The following is a 21,893-nucleotide window of genomic DNA, read 5'->3' as shown; positions in this document are numbered from 1 at the left end:
CCTCCAGTGGCCTCACTCGGGAAGGTCACTAATCCCTAGTGGGTAATATTGCAGGTGGCATTTACTCTCTTGAACCCAAGGCCGTGGGTGAGATTAAGCTTTAGGACAGATGCTGCAAGGATCAGCCTTCTTGAGCTGATTTGTAAATCTCCATGTTTATTTGATTGTTTCCCCTCCGTCTCTCATGCTCCCCTCCACCCAGGCTGGGTACAGAGGGTGAACTGTTTATCAAGATGGAAAGAGCCTCAGCGGCTACCGCCAAGGAACTGTGTGATAGACCAGGAGTGGTAGGAGATGGAGGGATCAACACCGAATCAGCATGCAGAGCCAAACCCTTGGATGACACGGGTCGTCTCGACAGATGCATTATTAGCTGTCAATAACGGGCTCGGATGAACTTCTTATGTGACTCATCCTCCAACAGGAAGCTGATGTAGCCGCAAGCCACAGATCTATCTAAAAGTGATTATAGTGACAGCTTCTTTAATGGAGTGAATGATGGACGAGGGGCTTAGTCAGGCAGCTGGGCCTGTGCAGACCCTCCCCTAGCCAGCAGAGCTGGGGTGGATGGCAGTCCACAGGAGCCTGCCTTTAAAGTCTCCCCCGAAAGTTGATTCTCTTGGCTGAAAGGAAACCATCTCCCATCCGAGGTGGAATGTTTTTATCATTCATTTTTTTTTTCCACAAAATATTGTGTGCATGCACCCTGGGGGTTTGTGTCCGGAAAGGAGGCATACCATGCTGTGTGACGTCCTAAGTGTCTCTTTCCAGTGTGCACTGTTGGCAGGAAGTGTGCGTCACTCCTGCGTGTTCAGCATGGGGGGAAGCCCTGTGCAGAATCGGCCACAAAACCCTCGTTATACAAAGTAGGAGGACTCCACAACCCTCCCAGGAGGAAGAAGGGACACCACAGAAGTAACTTATCTGAGGTCACACAGCAATAAAAAGATCAGAAACAGGCTTTGCATTAAGGACTGCATGACCCCAAGCACCAGGGTCCCCGACCCCCTGAACACTGCTTCCCTGTGCCTATGAATGGTGCACGGAGCATAATTCTCCCACAGCCCCAAACGTGGGAACTGGGCCTGCCACTGAATTTCACAGATGGGGAGACCGAGGGCTAGTGACATGGGAGATCATTAAGCCAGGGACCCCCTGCTTCAGAATCTGCGTAGAAGAGAGCCTGCCCGAAAACACATGTTGGAGCCTGTTGCCACTCTCATTCAGGGTGATGGGGCTCCTGTCCTGAGGTCCTGGTTTTACCAGCTGAGCCCAGGAGGACAGTGAGGGCTGCGTCCTTCTTAGGGTGCTGTCACTCACAGGGCTTCCCCTCCCGGTTGTGCTCATTTCTTCCGGCGCCTTGCACTGGCCCACACCGGCCGGCGCATCTCAAATCGAGGGTCCAGAGGCTGCATCTCTAACGAGCTTCCAGCTCTGACGATGCTGCGTGGTGAGTGATCACACCCTCGGTGACAGTCAAGTAGGTGTGAGGAGGCTTGCTCGGTGCCCACTTTGTCAGAAGCCCCTCCAGGTTTTCAGATGGCTGGTGTGGGGTGCCACGGCCTCTGCAGCTGGCCAGGAGCTCACAAAGCCCCCTTGTTCTTGAAAGCTGGGGCTGACGGAGAAGGCAGGGTAGGAGGGTGCAGGGCAGCTAGGGCTGTGCTGGGTGCAGAATGTGTTGGTGGCCCTGGGGGACGTGTCCAGGGTGGCTCGTCCTGATTCAGGTCCTATCTCTGCAGCTGCGATTACACATCTGGGCAGGCTTCCATTCCACCCTCAGACTTGGTTTCCGTACCTGCAAAGTGGGGTTCCAGTGAGACAGTGTCTGCATGTGTGGCCGGATGAGTAGTCCTCTCATTTATTGGGCACTTGGCATTTCCTAAATAAGGAAGCAATGAAATGCTCTCAAGCATTCGGACTTAAATCAAGCTAAGAGTTTCATCCTGACCGTGCTCTGGGACCTGCTTTAATGAGGAGCGCTCGGGATTTGTAAACAGCTCGTTGCAGTCTTGTGTGTAAGTGGGGCTTAGGGGCCTGGAAACCACTGCAGGAACAGTTGGTCCAACATTATTGAATTTCCTGCCTTCTCCTGTCTCTCCAAATGAGAAGGAAGTCGCACCAATCTCACATAGAGCTTAAGATGCATTTCCTGTGACTCTGTCAAGTTCGAGAGATGGCAGTAATTTCAAGCTAGAGCTGGGAGCTTTGGTCTTAAGTAGCATAGGCAGTTCCCCGACGCTGTATGTCCATCATCTTCTGGGCCCACCAAGGTCCTCTCCTCCTCTGCACTAACCTGCAGAGCTTCTGAATCAGCCCAATCCACTGGCGATGGCCTGCGCTGTGGCTGAGTCCCTGGGCTCAGGGAGGCTGCTACCTGGCATGCTTGCTTTTCTGAAGCTGGATGTAGGAGGTCCCCAGCTATGTATGTGACTCTCTTAGTCTCCATCCTTCAGATTGGAACACGTGCTCAGCACCCCCAGGTCTAAAGGCCTTCTGCCCTGCACCTGTCTGCCCGTCTCAGAGGTGATGATGGCCGTGTCCCCAGGGCTGTGTGGGAGGTGTTCAGAAGCACATGTCAAGACCCGTGCAACGTTATCTCACGTGATCCAAGCAGTACGGTAGTGGGTGGAGGTTTCTGGAAAGAGGGCGAGGGTCAGGCTGGTCCCATGGCTGCTAAGTGGCAGAGCTGGGACTCAAACTCAGACCTGCTGATTCCTTTCGGTCCCCGAGTCTCCCTGCTTCCACCCATGGGTGGCCCTTGTTCGGTGCTTTATCTTCCTCTGTTGTCTGGCCCCCCAAACACAAGGTCGTGGAGTCGTGGTCCCCCCAGATTGTGCTGCTCATTTCCCATTGGGGTGCCCTTATCTCCAGGGATCCTGGCATCTCTGCCCCGCTCCTCCCAGCAGAGTAGCAGACACCTGGTGTTGGAGGGTGGGCCCTGGGAGGGAGGTGATCTCAAAGGGGGCAGAGAGGTGCTGGGAGGCCTGCTGTGGGGGAACACCCCGTTGACAGTGCTGGTTTGGTTTTTGTGTGAGACAGCCTCATCCGGGGGGCTGATCATAGCATCAGAGCCAGACAGCTGAAGAAGGACCCAGATCTGCTACTAAAAACAGGCTCACAAGCCTCGGCCTCCTAATCTGTGAATTTTGGGTAGTGAGACAGTCCAGCAGGATTTCTGCAAGCAGTGGAGATGACCCGTGGTCAGTGAGAGCAAGCCTTTGTGTAGCGCTCTCAAGCGGAGGGGAAGTGTTGGTGGGCGATTCAGATCTCTTACCCTGGGCTGTCCAGGGGACCTTTGTCTTTCTGAGGCCATGTTCTGGGCTCCACCTTTGTCTTTCTGAGGCCATGTTCTGGGCTCCAGCTGTGGGCTGTGTTGGGGTGACATAGAATTCAGAGCAGGTGCAACGTGCTGGTCCCCTGGTTCTCGGCTACCCCTGGCTGTGGCTCCGTCTTCTAGGAAGGGGCACAAGCAGTCTGTATTCCCCTCTTGATTTTCCTACCCGCCTTCACTCTTCCAGGCAGATAAAGAGGTCTGGGCCATTGCTTTTTCGCCTTTGAGGAGATCTGAGCAGGAGAGAGGGTTCTAGAAGTTCGAGAGGGTTCTAGGAGATACACCCCATGGCAAGAAGGGCTTTGTCTAGAATGGTCACTACGGGACCCCAGCAGCTAAAAGAGGTGTGCCTCACATCTTTGTCAAGTAAATTTTAAGCCTCTGAGACTGGCAGGCCTGTGGCAGCGGGGCTCAGCTTGGGCACTGAGGAGCTTTGGACCAGGTGGTCTCCATCGCCAGGGCTTTGTGTCCTGTGCTGTGGGTGGGGGTCAACAGCAGCCCTGGCACGCCCTCCACCGTGCAACCAAGCAGTCTGCAGAGATGGCCAAAGATCCCTGGGGCGCAGTGTCACCCCTGAGTGCCATCCCTGGGCAGCCAAGCCTGATCAGCAGAAAGAGGGTTTTGATTTGGGTTCTGTTGGAGTCTGGGATTTGTAACATGAATGATCTCTTAAAGATAAGAGAATATCCTGTGTGCGTGTGACACTAGTTAAGACGTCTCTTTCACTGACATCTGTCACAAACCCTGGCTTCTGGGGGTGACAGCTGACTGGTAGAGTGGCCCCAGAGAGAGTGTGGCTGCCTGCCTCAAAGCTGTGGCCCCACCCACAACCAGCACTGCTACCTTAGGAAGCAGACATGGGACCCAGCGCAGCTTCTGGCTCCACTCTGATTCAGCAAGCCCAGGACAGACCAGCCTGCTTACAAGGCGGACGGTTTAGAACTCTCAGATCGCCTGCCCTTTTAAATGGATCCGGTGGCTGTGGCCCAGTTTGGCTTGTGAAAGAAGTCTGAGGCTTGGGCCTGAGGTATGAGCATGTTGGTGGTTTCCAGTGACCATCCGAATCAGACGTGGTGACACAGGACACCAAGCCTCCCTCTGGCCAGCCGAGCCTTGCAGTTCTGACATCATTGTCCTGGTATTTTGCAACCTGGATATTTATAAAACTTCCCAGCATCTGGAAGGAACCTTTAAGATCATGAGTTCAGCCTCTTCCAGGAAGAAGTTAGGAAACTGAGTTTCTGCGGAACCTGACAGATCTTGTTCGCCCCAGGCTTCTGCACTGAGGATGTTCATCTGTCCACATGAGACAGGCCTTCAGTGTGATCCTGTTGCCTTATCTGAGGATTCTCCCAGCCCTTCTTTGTTGGGAAGACTCTGTTAGTATTGTTTCCTCCAAGAAAATCATATGGACACAATCTGGTATTTAAAAAGGGATTCAGAAAAACTAGAGGCCTTCCTGAGACCATGCCAAAAATCCACTGCAAAACACCTAGAAAGTGTAAGTGTTGGGCTGGGGCCAAGTTCAGTGTTGACACGTGGTCAGCACACGCAAGACCCTGCTTCTGTCCTCAGCACAAAACCCCAGTGTCTCTGCGACTGGATGGGCCAGCTTAGCAGCCTGGGATGGGAGCAGAAAATCCACAGGTGACCTGCATTCAGATCCAGCTGTGTGCCCTGGGGCGAGCTACGAAGTCCTCTAACCCCAGCTGGCTCATCCGCACAGAGGTCATAAGTAACACTGACCACTGCATGAGCAGAATCGCCCGGGGTTCAGCGCTGAGTCGAGGTCAGATGCTTAGCACAGTGTCAAGGACTTGGCACTACAGGGCTGGGGTGCACCTAGCACCATGGTAGTGTGCTGGCCTGGCACGCACACGCCCTGCGTTAGAGTCTCAGCCATATTTAAAAAAAAAAAAAAAGAAGAAGAAAAGAACTTAGCGCATACATATTAGCGGGTGACACTGTTCTGTTACTAAGCCTGGAAAGGGCTTTTATTCCACAGGTCTTTCCTGGGGTCTGGAAACTTCATATCTTCACAAACAGTACAACTGAGCAAACCTAATGCCCTGGAGTAATTTTCCCCTGCGCTGGACTAGGAGGAAAAGACCAGACTGGAGACAGAGCCACTTGGGAAGAGGTTCATTGATGATCTTTTAAGTTAAATGATAATATCCTCATATAGTATTTGCTGAAAGTGACACAATCCTGTATGAAGTATAACTTAAAAGTCGGTGAAAATTTGAACTACATCATGTCCAAAATGAAAAAAATGCAGAATATAATCCAGTCCTTGAGGTCTAACTCCTTCCCCCGTGTACAGCTAGGGAAAGAGTCCTGTGTGCATCCTGTTGTATGCTTTGGGGGACCCAGGAATATATGGGTTTTTTTTGGGGGGGTTCATATTTGCTGGAACAGTCCAGCCAGACTTTTAAAAGTAAGAAAACTAGTATTGAAATAAATACCAAGAGATTTCCTGTCATAGCAGTAGAGTTTTCATGGAGCACTCTATTCAGAAGGAATGAGTATGATTTTCATTTTCTTCCCCATAATCTTTCATAATATAAACCAAGAAAGCTAAAAATTCCCGTTGAATCGCCAAGTGTTATCTACCCAGCTCGGTGCCTCAGCAACCACAAGCCCATCGCATCCGCAGCTGCTGAATTTCATCTGGGGCCCGGATCAGTAGTGAGGGGGGCTGGCACCCGGCTCTTTGCCACCGTGGGATGGTTGTCTTAGACGTTAGCTCTGGGAAAAACACAATCGTGATGGTGATAGTGGAGTTGCTTTTTAAAAACGAAATCAGGCAAATATAATCACAACCAGAAGAGAGTATTGTAACCCAGTGCCCCAGCGCCTTAGGGATATGTCTCCAGACCCAAGCCCTGTGAGGTCCCTTGTGCCCCACTGGCCCATTAGGGTCCTTATTTCTGACCTCCAGACAGTAGTCCCCACTTCCAGGCATGAGTCTCTGTAGCCTGCCACGCCACCCCTCCCCGGGGTGCCCCTTGCCATCACCTCTGCCTCTGAGCAAACGTGTGTGCTGTGCGCATCTCCAGCGAGCAGTGGTCAACCAGTGTCCATAAGGCGCGGCCTGCGGGGGTTCTGGGAGATGTGTCCCTGGGCCGGTGCTGGTTCCTCGTGCAGAGGTGTAGCTCTGGAGGAGCATGGAGTGGGGGATGAATTCTGACCCCTGGATTGGCCCCTAGCTCTAGCATGAATGCTGGGAGCCACAGCGGGGCCAGGAATGGAGAGCCTGAGCATCTAAGGATCCCTGCGATCACCTGGCCACACCCCCAGTCCCGGGAAGTGGTGCCTGGTGGAGCCCTTCCCATCCCCTGGGTGTGCTGGTGACTAAATGTGTAGAATGTTGCCATCTGGTGGAGCACAGAGCACAGACCACGGCCCGGCACAGCCTGCTGCAGAACTAGCTGCGTCCCTCCTGAAGGCAGGCGTCGGAACCTGCCAACTCAGGTGACTCAGGAGAGTGGGCGTTTAGTGATAGGCCCTTAGAGCAGCGTGGCCCTTCGGTTTCCCAAGGGTGTATGGTGTGACCACAGGTCTGCAGACGCCCGCAGGGGACGGCCCTCCAGCTCCTGTGTCTCTGCTGTAGTGGGCAGTGTCTCCTCTAAAGCCCTGGGCAAAACGCTGGGTGTTGCTGGGTTGTTTTAGTGTATTTTACAAACACGGCTCTTCCCAGTGCCTTTCTTCTTCCTGTTCCTTGTTCTCCCTTTTCAATTTCCTCTGAATGAAAATGCTCATTTTTAGGAGAAGCAAACCCGGGTCTTCACAAACAAGAAATTCATGGTTTTCATTCTAATGAGCACCCCTTGAGTGTCTGAATCTGTGGTCTTAGACCCGACTTATATTAAGAGCTGCGGAGGTTGTTTTGGACTCTCGGGCGAACGCTGACTGGTCTCTTTGCCTCTCTGTTCCTCTGTTGGCGACTGCCTAGGTCTCTCCCTGGTGCCACGGCCGCCGAGTGCGCCTCAAATCTGAAGAAAATCTACACAGTGCCAACAGTGCAGGTAAGAGCCAGAGAGGGGTGTGCTGGGGACCGTGGACAAGTGCTGTGACACTGTAGTGCCAGCGGCAGCCCCCGCCCCAGGCTGTGTGAGGAGTGTGTGAGTCGAGCATCAGGGCCAGGTGTGGCTGCCGTAGGGCACCTGCCTACAGGCACGAGGCCTGGGTTCCAGCCCAGCTCCACAGGACGGGAAAGAAGATAGGGCTGGTGCCACTCTTGGCAGAACATCGAAGACACCGCAGGTGCCCGCAGCCGTGTGGTGCCATCAGTTCTCAGTCCAGTTCTGAAGGCCAGTGTTTTCTAAAGCCTAGTTATTTAGTGGGTCTCGTTTCTGGTTTCTTTACAAGCAGATCCTACCAGGTTCCCTCCTTCCCTGCTGTTGCTGCTCCTGCTGGGGCAGAATGAGTCTCTGCAGCCGGCTTCAGGCTGTGCTGACCAGTGTCCTGGGTGTGGCTTTAGGCTGTGCTGACCAGTGTCCTGGGTGTTCAGAAGGCCCGGCTTCAGGCTGTGCTGACCAGTGTCCTGGGTGTTCAGAAGGCCCGGGTGATAAAGAGCTTTCCTGCTGTGACCCTTCATCTCACCGTGTCTCAGAAACCCCAGCGGGTGGGTGTCTGGGTTGTTTCCCTCAGTCACTTTCCCGTGGCCACCGAGGGCTGGTGGAAGGACAGTCCCTGCCTCTGGCCATTTCTTCTCTAGTTAGGAAAGTGACATCAGCACATGGAAAGCAAAGGGAAGGGAGAGTGCCACTGTAAACAGTCGCCAGGTGCCAGGGACGGGCAGCATCATGGGCAGCACGGCCCCTCTAGAGAAAGGAACGCCCTCGTGGTCTGGGAGGACCCCCTCCCGCTGCCCCTTCTCTGGGTCTGCAGACATCGCCACCTCTCCCCAGCCACTCTGTGAGCCTCAGAGCACCCGCCTTTGAGGCCCGTCCTCCCCTGCAGCTCCTAGGTACTGTGGCTTTCCTCCCCGTCACGATGTCAGAGTGGTCAGGACTCCAGGGCAGTGTTGGTTCAGGCAGCAAGGAGTGGGATCACAGGGCGCTGTGCTGTGTCTGCCCTCACCCAGTAAACACCGAGGGATGGAAGGGGTGAACGAGAGCATTACAAATGAACCGCTTTCCGGGGCCACAACAGGTCGTCCCCATGAACATCTCTCCATCTGCCAGGCATGGTGGCACATGCCTGTAATCCCTGCAGTCTGGGAGGCTGAGGTAGGAGGATCACATGTTTGAGGCCAGCTTCAGCAATTTAGCAAGGCCCTAAGCAACTTAGCAAGACCCTGTTTCTAAATAAAAAATAAATTAAAAAGGGCCAGGGATGGATGTGGCTCAGTGGGTTAAACACTCCTTGATTCAATCTCCAATACCACAAAAAAACAACAACAACAACAACAAAAAACACACCGCTGTCTAGGGCCATACTCTCTCGATGGAGGCCAATATTGGTTCTTGGAAGTTTGGGGAACAAGCCTGACACTGTGGCATAAAACATGGACAGGCCTTGTGCGTTCTGTGGAGAGAGGTTCAGTCTTTCTGTGGCTTTGACACTCCGTCAGGATGGTAAGGAAAAGGGCTTCCTCAGGGCAGTGGGGGGGTCCACCGTGAAGGGAGAGGCTGGGCAGCACTGCGCTTCCTGTGCAGGGAGCTCCTTCCTGAGTCCGAGGTTGCTGTCTGCCTCAGTTTCCCCATCTGTACAGTGAGGTGTCATCAGGGCCTGTGCCTACACACCCAGGTTGGGGGAGGGCCAGATGGGACCAGGCGGGTACTTTGCAGGGCGTGGCCCTCAGGAAGGTCGTGGCCCTCAGGAAGGTCGTGTCTTGCCAGCTTTTACTCAAGGGCTCCTGACTCCGTCCTCTGCTTCAGTGGTTGACTGACTCATGGGGTGGGCTGGGCACAGGGTGGTCATGCTGCCCGGATTCCTGTGCCCCACCTGGCACCCTGCAGCTTGGATGAGGGACTTGGCCTCTCTGTAACCCTTTACTCATCTACAGAAGAGAAAAACCACGATAGTGACTCTGCCTGCTGTTGGCAGAGTTCCACGGGCTGTGGGTCAGGCACACGGGAAGTGTCCCAAGGACCATGGAAAGCCCCTCTGCCGTCATTTGTGTCCCCTATTGTGACAGAGTCCTTGCAGCAGCCTGACCCTGGGGACTTAGCAACCAGCTGCTGCCACCCACCCCCAGGAGAGTCCAGTTAGCAGAGAGGGTGGCCAAGCAGGAAGCACCCTATTTCAGTGTGGCCCTGCTAGGGCGACAGCTGGTCTAGCGCCCTCCTAAGGAACCTGTCGCCCCGTTCTGGCCACAGCTCCAGGACCATACAGGGAAGGACAGTCGTGGAGAGCCGAGAGGGCTGATGGGCAGCAGTGTGGCTCAGCCTGGCTTGGTTTGGCCAGCCTGTGTCCGGCTGGTGCCCAAGCAAGGGGTCAGTTTCTGCTCCCAGCATGGGATGCTGGCCTGCAGGAAGGCAGAAGGACAAACCAGAGCAAGAACAGGTCACAGTCACAGCGGAGGCAGTCTGCACCATGGCCAGGTCTTCCTTGTTATCCCCCGAGTGCTCCAGTCCCCGTCCCGTGCTGGGGCATCTTCTCCTTCCCCAACCATGCTTTACGTAGGAGAAGCCTGTGCCGCTGTGTCCGGTGGTCCCTTTCGGGCCACGGTGCCCTGGATTGCACATCTGACTTACCCATAGATCAGGGAGGTCACCCCGAGTGTCCTTAACCTCCCGGGAGTGGTTGCTGGTGCTTAGGAGCCAGGCTAGTGCTGACCTGAGAGTCACCTGCAGATCCACTTCTTGCCTTCTGTGACCATGTGTCAACGCTTTAATTCTGTGGGCACTGACCGTCTGCCTGCCTCATCAGGTCTGATCCCTGTATGTGTGCACCTCATTACGTTAAGAAGCACCTGTTAATGAGCGCTTCACATCAAGATGCGATCCATCCTTCTGTTCTCTGAGGCCCTTGTGCAAACCCAAGTTCAAGGGGTGAGGGAGGAATTCTCATGCCTATTTATCATGGCGGAGACCGAGGATGGGAAGTCAGTGGCCCAAATGTCCAAAGGGAGCAGCCGGTCACACTGTGCCCATGGGGCCAGACTCCTCCGCCCCAGCTCAGTTCTCTTTCACTCCCCTGACCGAGCGGTGACCTCAGAGGACCCCCTGACACCTCACTGCAGCCAGCAGCTTCCGTCCACCTGGAGTTGAATTTATTTCCCTTCTCCATCTTGGGAAAGCTCCATGTTCTGCGCAGGGTGTTTTCTGGTGCTGATTCCATCTCCAGCTTCTCCGGTGGCTTCTGTGTCCTTGGTGAGTGCAGCACGGAGCCAAATGTGACTTCCAAGCATGCCCAGGCTTCCGTGTGGCACAATGCAGAGTGTCCTGCTGGGTGAGACTGGCAGGGGAGGACTCCCTTGTCCCCAGGGTCTTTCAGCCTTGCCTGTCACAAGACTGAGAAGTCCACCCTGAAAGCACTGTGGCAACCTCAGCCGTTTGCTGGGTCACCTCCAAGACCAGCCACACCTGTCCCATGTGCCTATGTGCTACCCGGTATTCCTCCCAAATGGACTCTTAACTTAAATTGACATAGAATAGAAACTTCTATTTCTTACATTAATAGAATCTCAGCATCATTTATCATCACCAGAAAGTCTTCCTAATCAACCTGTGCAGCCTGTTAACACGGGGGGGCAAACTCGTCCTGTGCGCGGCCGGTGACATCCAGACTTCCTCTCCTCTGGGAGGTCCAGCCGCCTGACTGAGGAGTTGGTCTGTGGAAGGCCGTCGGGTTAGGGCCTCAGAGGCTCTCCCTGAGCTGCAGGCTGGTTGCTAACAGAGGGTTCTCAGGCAGCGGCTGCTTCCTGCCTCCTCATGTGGAGAAGGACGCACTCCCTGCCTTCAGAAGCCCACACCTGCCCTCACAGCAGTTCCTGTGTCCTAAGAATTGGGGGAGGGTGCAGATAGGTAGCCCATAGAGGGGACAGCATGCGCCAGTTCCTCTCCTTCACACCTCCAAGCCCAGGCACCATGGTCTCCTCCCCAAGACCCATTATAAGGAAACGTGATCCGATAGGAGGGTGCGTACCTTGGACTGCGTCAGGAGAGGTTCCTCTGTCAGGGCAGTGTCTGTGTGAGGGTCCACTGTCATGGCCATCTACGTTGACCTACTCCCCAGGCCTCCCATGGGAAGACCACCATCAAGGTCCCCTCCCCTCGGTGTGTCTTGCTCAGGTTGCGACAAAGTCATTTAGTTGACAACAGAATACCAGTGACCATAAAGCTGTAACTGATGTGGATCCTTCTGTGTGAAAAAAGTCATATTCCAATATATAATAAAACCCACGTGAATGTAGTCAAACACGCTCATGTGATTTTTCAAGTTGAGTCTTCAGAAGTATAAAAAGATCTAATTGCCGTAACAATGCAAGTTAACTGGACAAACTTAGTTAAACATTTATGCACTAGGGGGAAAACATTTTTTTCACAGTGTCAGTTGATAATTTCTTTTTCATAAAACATTTCTTTTGTGTGTGTTTCAGGTTTATGACTTTATGGAGTAGGACTCACAGAGGTAGTGCAGTGGTTACTGTCTACCGCACAGACGCATTTTTTTGTCCCAAGTGCAGACAGAATCCACTTACTGAGGGAAAACCCCAGGTACAGCCTGGTAGCTTCAGCCCTGTTGTGGTGTTGCCTTCCTAGATTCGTGTGTGGACAAGTTGCCTGGAATGCTCACTAATAACACGGCTTCCTGACAGACAGCCCGGGCCCCGCGTTGGCAAGGAACACGCTTTAAAGTCATATTACATTTTCTAGCAGCAATTCAGAAGGGATACCGAGCAAAATGTATTTCAAAAGGATAGGATTTAATGTGACTCGGCTTGGTAAATCGTTACTGGGTCTGTTAAACAAATCATCTTCTCTCTTAAAGATATTCTGGAGTGTGTACAATAACATACCCCCTGTGACCAGCCTGCCTTTGAGATGTAGTTACCACTTAATGAGAGGAGAGAGGCGACCGCTTTGGTAAGTGTCTAACTTGTGACTTGAGGTCACAGTGGGAGGGAGATGGCTGGGGACCTTGGGAGAGATCTTTTCACCTGAGTGTCTTTCATGTGGACCCCGAGCAAGCCTGTGATTCTGGCTGTGGCCCAGGGTCTTAATAGCTTAGTGCCTGGGCCAGAGGGTTGGACACTGAGTTTGCCCAGGTCAGAGTCTCAATTAGCAGCAAGTCCTGCCTCAGACCTTCATCCGGTCTGCTATGCTCTCACTATTCACAGGAAAATGATTCTTGGCTCACTTGGTAGCAAACACAGAAACCTAAATGGAGTCCCAAGTGGATTTTTCTGGAGCCCCTAATCCAGTCCGCTGGTCAGGGTCATCCCATGGGTTCAGATCCGGGTCTGCAGCTGTTACCAGCCCTCGATGCTCTCCCGGGAGCTTTCCTGGTTGGGTGGGTTTCAGGTGGCCTCCTATTTGTGGTGACAAATGGCCTTCGCAGGTACCCCACAAACACGACTTGGAGTGTAAGCTGGGGCTGTGTGTTCATCCTCCATCCCCCGAGGGTCCAGGCAGCCTCAGCACCACCTCCTTGAGATTAGGGACCCTGTTCTGACACGCTGCCTGCCCTGGCCTCTGCTTTCTGCCCTCTGTACCCCACCCCTTGCAGTTCAAGGACGGGGGAGCTTACCCAGGACGGCCGCGGGCTCTGCTTTTGAGGTCATCAGTTGTTCAGGCCTTGCAGGCAGCAGTGCCCATTCTCAGCCAGGCTGAACTGTGTGCCATTGGGTGTAACTGTGGATGTTGCTCTTTGATCCAGGGAAGAGGACAGTAATGCCAAGGGCGGCGTCTGGAAGATGAAAGTCCCCAAGGACAGCACGGTAGGTTGGTTCCGTCACTTCCCAGAGCGGGTGCACTTGGAGTTGCCGGGGCTGCGTGCTGGGGTGATTTGGGCTTTTCAGAAGCCGGCCCGTGGGTCTCCCAACAGGCTCAGGGTGAGAGATTCCTCTCTGACCCGGGCGATGTTCCTCTTTACACTGTCACCTTCAAGTGTATCGCTGTGCCCTGTGTGGACATGGTGTGGGGGCAGCGCCCACTCACATTGCAGACAGCCGACGGTCTCTGCTGCAGTCCTTCCTCGCCAGCCCAACTGACACGGAGAAGTTGGTTTTCCTCAGAGGGACGCAGGATCCCTCTCTCCAAGACTCCTCAACCCTGGACTGGCAAAGTGCCCCCAAGAGTGACCACGGGTGCAGGACAGGCTGTGCATCGTGACCTTCTCTGGGTCTGGGGAGGCTGTTCCTGGCCTCTCCCAGAGGCCTGGCAGGAGGCTGGTTTGCAGAAGCCACACCTTAGGAGCCTGGGTTTTCCAGGCGTGGGAGTAGGCTCCAGGTCCTCGATTGTCTGAAAATAAACATGGGCATTAAAAGTGTCTGTCTTCAGCCCCAGGAAAGCACAGAGCTTCACCAAAATGGACAAAGAGAAAGAGCTGCCCAGCCTCACCTTTAATGGAGAAGCTCCAAGATTGAAATGTCGCTGGGAATCCTATGTCTGAGCTGGAGCAAGTTCCCGTAAACACAGACTTAACAATAGGACCGGATTCACCTGTCGGGGTACCAACCATCACCCGGGTGTGCACCTCCAAGACGCGTTACTAGGCGTACTTGACAAAAATATCAGAGGGACAAAGGACACACTGGGCCAGGCCTACGAGCCCCCTACCACCTCACAGAGACCGCGGAAAATGAAAGGAAGGGCGGAATCGTAGGTTTTGTTCTTAGGTTTCACAGAGAATTCTGTTTGTCTTTCTGGGTTCTTGATGCACTAGACCTTGAATTCTGGAGGAAGCAGCCCTGCTGTCCGGGTCCACTGTCTTTGTTAGCCTCTGGGCCACACTTGGTCCCAGGGAAACTTTCCTATGCCTGGAGCCCAAACAACTGGACTTGCTGGGCCTTGCTGCCCAGTGGAAGTCTGGTGGACTCGGTCGCCCTCAAGCTGAATAGGAGTGGGAATTCCCCTGCCCTGGACATCTCCACCCACCCTGGACATCTCCACCCACCCCGGCCTCGTCCCCAACACAGCACAGGGCCAGAGTTGCACAGGTAAAAGGTGGAAGGGAGGACTTCCAGGCGGAAGACCAGTAGATGAGGAGGGACAGTCTAGGGGAGAGGGGAAACCTCCTTGAGGGTGGGGGGCCACCTTTCAGCTCCCGGGTGAAGGGCGGTTGCTTGGTTAAAGGGCGCGCTGCCGTCAGCTCCCAGGAAGCACCAAACACCCGCCTGCTGAGTTACTGTGTGTCCAGTGCCTGGCCCAGGGTGCACCTGCAGCTGTTGATGGGACCATCTTGAAGGTGGCGCTGTGTCCTTGCAATCGCGGTGCTCGGCCATTGGATATTTTCACTAATGGAGGCCACTCTCTCAATCCCAAGAGGTCAGCCCCATCGTTACTGGTCTGTTCAGCCATGGAGACGGATGCTCAGTCCCTTAACCTGCCCATCAGCCTCCGAGGATCCAGGAGGGGAGACTACAGAGTGCTAAGTTATGGCCAGACAAAGGGGACCAACTTCTCAAGTGGGGGAAGGAAGAGGGCTGGTGGTCCTCTAGGACGTTAGATTTAACGTGGACGTTACACGGTGTCAGTGGATGTGGGCTGGCCAAGCTCCAGCATTTCCCACGGCCAGGAGGCAGACAGGGCATGGACGAGTCCTTCCAGGGAAATCGCACAGTCACACGTAAACCTGCCACTCAGAGAATGGAACTGTGGGAGTCCCTAGGATCCAGCGAACTTGAACTCCCTTCAGCGTTCTTTCCTGGGGTGACCTTTGAAGTGCTTCATCAGATGCAAGGAAGAAAGGGAAGGATTTTACCAGTAGCTCTCAAATACAATCATCTCAAGTCAGGAAGAGGTAAAGAAACCAGAAAATGACCGTTGTTGGAGTGCCTCCTGCCCCTGCCCTTCTCCCAGCCTCACCAGGGACGCGCCAGCTGCTGGCTGGCCTGACTCTGATCACTCGTGTCTATCTGGGGAGCGCTGATTGTGAACCGGTATACCACGTGCCCACGGTAGGTGTTTACCCCGCCGTCTGCGGGCTGTAGGTGTGGCCACGTGCAGTGTGGGTGAGGAGGGACTGGGACTCGCTCACCTACTGAGCACAGTCGTCTGAAACTGTGTTTTGTCTTTTTATTATGCTCCCACTTCAGTCCACGGTTTGGAAAGAGCTCCTGTTGGCCACCATCGGGGAACAGTTCACCGGCTGTGCAGCGGCAGGTAAGGGAGTGGCCACTCTGTCCTCCTCGCCGCCAGGCTCTGTCCCGCTGGCCGTCTGCACAAGGCTGTCCGTATGGTACTATTGCTGCATGTTTGGAAGGGGACAACTGGGGAACCGTGAAGTTATTGGCATTTTTTTTCCATGTGACCACAGGGTTTGGTCTTAGGTATGGATGTCTGTGTGCATGGGCGTATTGCCATATGTAAACAGTCATCCAGGAGTTCTGACCCACAGATTCAATCAGTCACGGATCAGAAATATGGGAAAAGATAAACCGAGCCTGGATGGAACACACACTTTGTTTTTTCCTTGTACTCTTGAAACGGTACAGTGTAACTATTTGCATAGCATTGATGTTGGTGTATAACACAAACGTAAGTCGCTGTGTAGTATCAGGGCCCTCGAGAGGATTTAAGGTACAAGGGGCTTATATGCAAATGCTGTGCTATTTATATGAGGGAATTGAGCATCCATGGATTTTAGTATGGGGGTCCTAAAATCATTCCCTGCAGATACCAAGGAGTATATGTAGACACGCAGGTGTGTGTGCACGCACACAGCACAAGCCTATAAATATTTCCATACATAACTCAGCTTCACAGTATCCACCACCATCTGTCCAAAATAAATACGCAGAAAGAAAAGACCCCTTGTCATCCGAGGGCCCTGGATGAGTTGGTCTTTGTCTTCCCTGTCTCCTTGGTGTCTTCTGGAAGGGGAAGGTGCGTGGGTGTCCAGTAGGGTTTGTAGGGAGGCAGGGACCCTCCGTCCTGCTCAGTCCCTGCCCCTTCCTCTCATCCTTCCTGGCCTTTGCTCAGAGAGGACATTCACAGGGGCCGGGATGCGCCCACTGCCATACCCCAGGGGTCCACACGGGGGCCCCGTGAGCACCCTTCTCCTTTTTGTGCTGGGGATGGAACCCGGGGCCTCCTGCAGGCTGAGGTCGAGCTCCTCCCCTGACCGGGCGCCCGCCCCCCTCGGCCAGCACTTCAGTTTTGCTCTGCGTCCATGAGGAATCCCCACAGAGGACCCGTAGCTGCCTGGTAGAGTTCTGTTGGACCTTTTTCTGAAGGCTTGGGAGGTAGGCCTTAGCATAACAGCTTCTCTGATCCGCCTGAATTCACTTAGGCCTTCAGCTGACTCTTATTTACCATCGCTCTGACTATTCCTTGCTGAAAGGCTTCCACAGTGGCCCTCTGGGGAGCTTTCAGTGCACACCACGAGGGCCCCCCGCCCCGGCACATCTCCACCCCTCTCCCCGGCAATCTCAGATATTTCCACTTTGGTTTTGTTTACTTCTTCCACTACTTGTTATCCATGTGAGGCAAAGCTTAGGTGAAGGTAAAAGTGTCTTAAAAGTCGTGATTCCTTCTGGGTCTGCAGGAAGATTAGCTACTTTACCCTGGGCCTCCTGTGCATGGCCTTGAGCACGTGGAGCCCTGGGAGAGGGAGTTTGTGCAGGAATTGCTCCCATTTCCAGAACCAGGGAGAAGTGTAAGTAATACATGCCCAGCACTGAGTGAGGAGTCCTTCTGGGCCACGTCTGTCACCTTGGAGCGGTGGCTCCTCCTGGCTGTGCTGTCTTGTGCTGCTGGATGATTCCGTGTATGGACAGGGCTTCTTGGCTGGTGGGCCTGTGTGGGCTGGGCTGTTTGACCACGCTCTGGAATGGCCAGTGCTCTTAGCTACCAGGTTACTAGAGCCGAGCCCAGCCCAAACCCAGACAGTTCAGCCTGTTGGCACCCACCTGGTACCTCTCCTGCCGACCAGTGGTGTAGAAAAGGCCGTCCTGAAGCCGGGATGCACAGATTTCCCCAGAAGGCTGGTCTAGAGGCCTCTTGGCCTCTCCTGATGGTGGAAGGCCTCCCAGCCTCCCTCTTCCTTTGATAATTCTGTTTTTATGTGAAATGTATCATTGAGCTCTAGCAACTCTATATTTAAATGAGAACCATATCTGAGGTTGGCCTCCACAGGAGGCAGGGTGGGGTTTTGTGTGTGTTTTCACTTTTGTCTAAATGCGATGCACATACAAGGCCCACACTTCCTAGAGCCTGGTAGATGTTCACGGAGTACGTACGTCCCGGTCACTAGCACACAGGCCAAGGAGCAGGACATCACCAGCCCCCAGAGCCTCCCCCCACCCTCCCTCCCTTCAGAGGGGCCGCCAGTGCCCCTTCTTACCCTTGGTCCCATCCTGTCCATTCCTGGACATCTCTGTAGGCAGTCAGTGTTGTACACATCTACCAGGTTCCATTGCTTTTACAAAGGAGAGAAGGAAGAGAGGGAGAGGGAGAGAGGAATTGTTTGCTGAAGATGATTTGAGGAAGTTGGACGAGCCCTTATGGAACTCCTTCTCAGATTCCAAGGTGGCCTAGCCTGCACAAGACCACGGAGAGAGGGGGGCGTGAACACGTGGGTCTGCAGCCCATCGAGCCAGGCGCAGCGCGTTTCCAAAGCAGAGCTTCCTCTTGGTGGTGGGGCTCATCTCCCATACATCCCCCACCGATGGCCCTGCCGTGGACAGGAAGGCCAGCAGCGAGGCCTGTGCTGATATCAATTTCCCTGCCCAACAACCTCGGCAAAGCGGCCGTGAGAGCGTGTACCAGTGAATAAGCCTTGCTGTGTGGCCACCATTGGCTGTCCACGAGACAGCCCTGAATCTGGAATCAGATTCATTTAAAAAACAAAGCCAAAAATAAATAATATTTTTTTAAAAAAGCCTCTGCTAATGCGTGCAGGCAGCCTCCATGGCCATGCGCTGAAGGACGGTGCCAGCTGACCCTCAGGGAGTGTCCCTCTGCCTCCCGCACAGCGCTAACAGATGGTCCCTGGTTCTCAGTCCACCCTTCAGTGCAAGCCTAGAGAGCTGGAGGGAGGCACCAGAGGGCGGGAAGGGTTCCCAGGGAAGGAGCAGGCCAGCCTCAGAAAGCAGATGTGCAGCTGGGCACGCAGGGTCCAGGCCCAGTGAGCACTGGGCCAAGGGACCAGCCACCCCAGGCTCTGCGAGAGTGTGGCAAAGGGTCGGGACGTTCTTTCAACCAAGCAAGGCTTTAGGGAAGGGTTCACTCGAGTGCACTTGGCTTTCTGAGGGCAGGGGTTGCGCAACCTGTGCAGAGAAAGCCTCATCGCTGGGTAAGAAATGGAAAGAAAGCTTTGGTGACATGTTTAAAGGGCAAAATGACTTACCTGGAAAATGCGTTTGGCTGGAGCACTTTATGTGAGCCCCCCAGGGGGATGAGACCACTGTGCTGTGCACACCACTGCCTTCCCAGCTGTACCCCATTAAAACAACTCCCCACGAGACCTCCGAGACCCCGCTTTCCCGCCCCACCTGACTTGAAGTGCACAGGTGCTTAAAAGTAATCCCACAGACCTGAAGCCATCTCAGCCCTGTTTCCCCGTCTCCCACAGATGACGAAGTCATAGGAGTAAGTGTCAGCGTGCGGGACCGGGAAGATGTCGTCCAGGTCTGGAATGTAGACGCCTCCCTGGTGGGTGAAGCCACCGTCCTCGAGAAGATCCATGAGCTCCTGCCCCACATCTCCTTTAAGGCCGTATTTTATAAACGTAAGTGCTTCCTTTTTAGTTACTACTTTGCAGCTTATTCAATCAGACTTTCAAACATAGACCATGTGGTAGGCCAGGCACAGGCAGGGCCACTTGAAATCCTGCCACTCAGATGAGGTGACAAAACACACCAAAGGGTTTTTTTGTTTTGTTTTGGTTTGGTTTTTTTTTTTTGTTAAATCAACAAGTTGTCTCCAAAATTAAAATGAGGCTTTATCCTTGCCTAACTGCGGGCCTCCGAGAAGGAAGAATACATTGTGTCTGTGGTTTCAAACATTTAAATCTGAACTTGAATTTGTCCTTCTCAGGAACACACACACAAAAATTAGACTCCATTGGAAACAACAATAACAAAAAAACTGCTATTATATGAGCCAGCAGGTAGATGTTCGATCACCCTTCGTGAGCGGGAGTCTATAATGTATAACGTCTGTGTCTGGGGGGGCCGCTCATCCCGCGCAGGCATGGCTGAACCTACTTCGGGCCTCAGCCTGGCTCAGGACGCGGGCTGGGGTCCAGAGAGGAGCAGGACTCCGTGCACAGTGTGGAATGTTAGCAGTGTGAAGAGCTGTGTGACCCTTGTCTTCATCGTGACCCACGTGCATTGCTTTGTGTGTTCTTTTGAAACAGTCATCTTTTCTTCATAATGAAACCACCCTAAGGCTGCTAAGCCAGCGTTGGGTAGATCGAGCTTCAGGGTACACTTTGAACAGGGAGTCGAAAGAGTGGACAGCCCTACAGATGTGTGATAAATTTCCTACGTCCCAAACTGTCCCCAGAGTCACTAATCCATGTTTGTTTGTTTGTTTTAACTACTGTATTTCATCAAATCTAAGATGCTCTTGATGATAGGAGGTCCCATTTCTTATTATTACTAAGGGGGAAAAAGATTCTCCAATTACACTCTGAGCACAATCTCGATTCCATAGTTCCTCAGGTATGAGGGGGGGCGGGATGGGAGCATCTTAGAATTGCTGAAATACACGTACGTCATAATCATCTCACTTTCCCCAACTCCTTTCCAAAAAAGAATAAAATAGCAGATTTGTTTAGTGTTGGTCTATAGGTAGCTAATATGAAAACTAGGGCCCCGTGTAGGGAATCGTCCGGGCACCTGCAGACAGCTCAGGCTTGGCTTGGGGAGAATGATGGGGCGCTGCAGGTGCTCAGGAGACACCAATCCTTTGAATTTTAAAGGAAAGGTTAAATAAAAGAGACCAGCCACACACTGTGCAGGTGTCTGCTGGCCATGCAGCGTGGAGAGGCCACATTGGTCGGTGCCGTTTTTATTCTTCAGGGACACATTGATTGCATCTTTACCCCAGATATAAATTTAAAGGCCTCTAAGGCTCTTTTCTGCTCCACAAGACTGACAAGCAGAAACTCAGAAGGGCATGGCTTTGTTGCCACTCACGAAGGGGCCGAGACGTCCCTCAGCATTCTGAGCGGCCCGTGCTGACTCTGAGGACGCGAGCAGCCCAGAGCAGCCCTCCCACGGCACCTTCCCTTTCTTTCTCACCTGGGCATGGAGGAGGTTGGCGGCAGATGATCTGCAAGGTCCCTTCTTCTTCAGAATCCTAAGAACAGGTTTCCCGTAGCCGCAGGCTCAGCATTGGTGTGCGTGTTTCACTAGGCGATCAGGCTACGGGCGCTTAGGCTGGTGGTAGGGCATCGGCCATGACCAGGCAGCAGGAGCAGGGCAGAGGACTCTGCCTGGCACTGTGGTAGCAGGTGGTGGGAGAGAAAAGCCACATGGGAAGGCAGATCCACCTGCCAGCCGATCAAGGTGGGTAAAACCTGACGGTAGGGGCCAAGGTCAAGCCTGTGAGCAACGCAGGACTGGCTACAGTCTCAGCAGAACCCACACTGTAATGGCACATAAGAGCACGTAAACCTCGCAAGATTCTCAGAATTTGGAATGGGAAGACGGACAGTGCTACCTTGACTCAGCAGGGCCCTGCCAGGTTTCCCCAAAATCAGGACCCACAGCTCCCAACCTCGGGTAGAAATGGCCAACCGACCTTTATTCTGTGTTGGTCATGGTCTCCTCTGTCAGTGTCCACCAGTGTGTAGAAGCTGGGTAACAGTGGAGCTCACCAGCATGTTCCGTCACAGCCTCTAGGGGTTGGGTGAGGACTGGCCATTGCTGCGTGGTTTCCACACAGATTAATTATTTCAGCAAGAAATTCATGGTGCACAGCGGACACAGTGGTGCACACCTGTAATCTCAGCCATACGAGAGGCTGAGGCAGGAGGATCGCAAGTTCCAGGCCAGCCTCAGCAACTTAGCAAGGCCCTAAGCAACTTAGGGAAACCCTGTCTCAAAAAATAAAAATGGCTGGGGATGTGGCTCAGTGGTTAAGTGTCCCTGGGTTCAATCCTCAGTACCAAAAAAGAAAGAAATGCACAGTGTACAGGTAACACACACACACACACACACACTCACACACATATATACACACATCCCAGGTGTGACCGAGGGTCCTCCCTGAAGTGAACACTGTTGAAAACAGGGGCAGGCAAACCAGCAATCCGAGCCAGGTCTCTATTTCCCTCTCCTTCCCTCCTCACCTGCTTTTGTACACCTGTGCTCCAGAGGATGGTTTTTTAAATAGCTGGAAGAAAATCAAAAGAAGAACTATATTTTGTGAGACATGAAAATTATATATCAAATTTCAGAGTCTGTAGTCTCATTGGCTTGTGCAAGTGCCCGTTG

General features: G+C 53.4%; 1 protein-coding gene across 1 annotated transcript in view; it reads left to right on the top strand.

The window, feature by feature from the left end:
• The window catches only part of Eif4e3 (eukaryotic translation initiation factor 4E family member 3), a 30,476-nt gene that overhangs the window by 5,228 nt on the left and 3,355 nt on the right, over positions 1-21,893 (top strand). Inside the window, exons 2-6 of the mRNA XM_027931884.2 lie at positions 7,287-7,359; positions 12,275-12,369; positions 13,163-13,223; positions 15,543-15,609; positions 19,022-19,177. Of these exons, the coding sequence (XP_027787685.2) occupies positions 7,287-7,359; positions 12,275-12,369; positions 13,163-13,223; positions 15,543-15,609; positions 19,022-19,177 (452 nt within the window). The remainder of the gene's footprint in view (positions 1-7,286; positions 7,360-12,274; positions 12,370-13,162; positions 13,224-15,542; positions 15,610-19,021; positions 19,178-21,893) is intronic.

The sequence above is a fragment of the Marmota flaviventris genome, chromosome 20, assembly GCF_047511675.1.
Source record: "Marmota flaviventris isolate mMarFla1 chromosome 20, mMarFla1.hap1, whole genome shotgun sequence".
NCBI lineage: Eukaryota > Metazoa > Chordata > Mammalia > Rodentia > Sciuridae > Marmota > Marmota flaviventris.
Note: the sequence above shows the minus strand (reverse complement) of the source record. Positions and strands in the feature narration are given on the sequence as shown.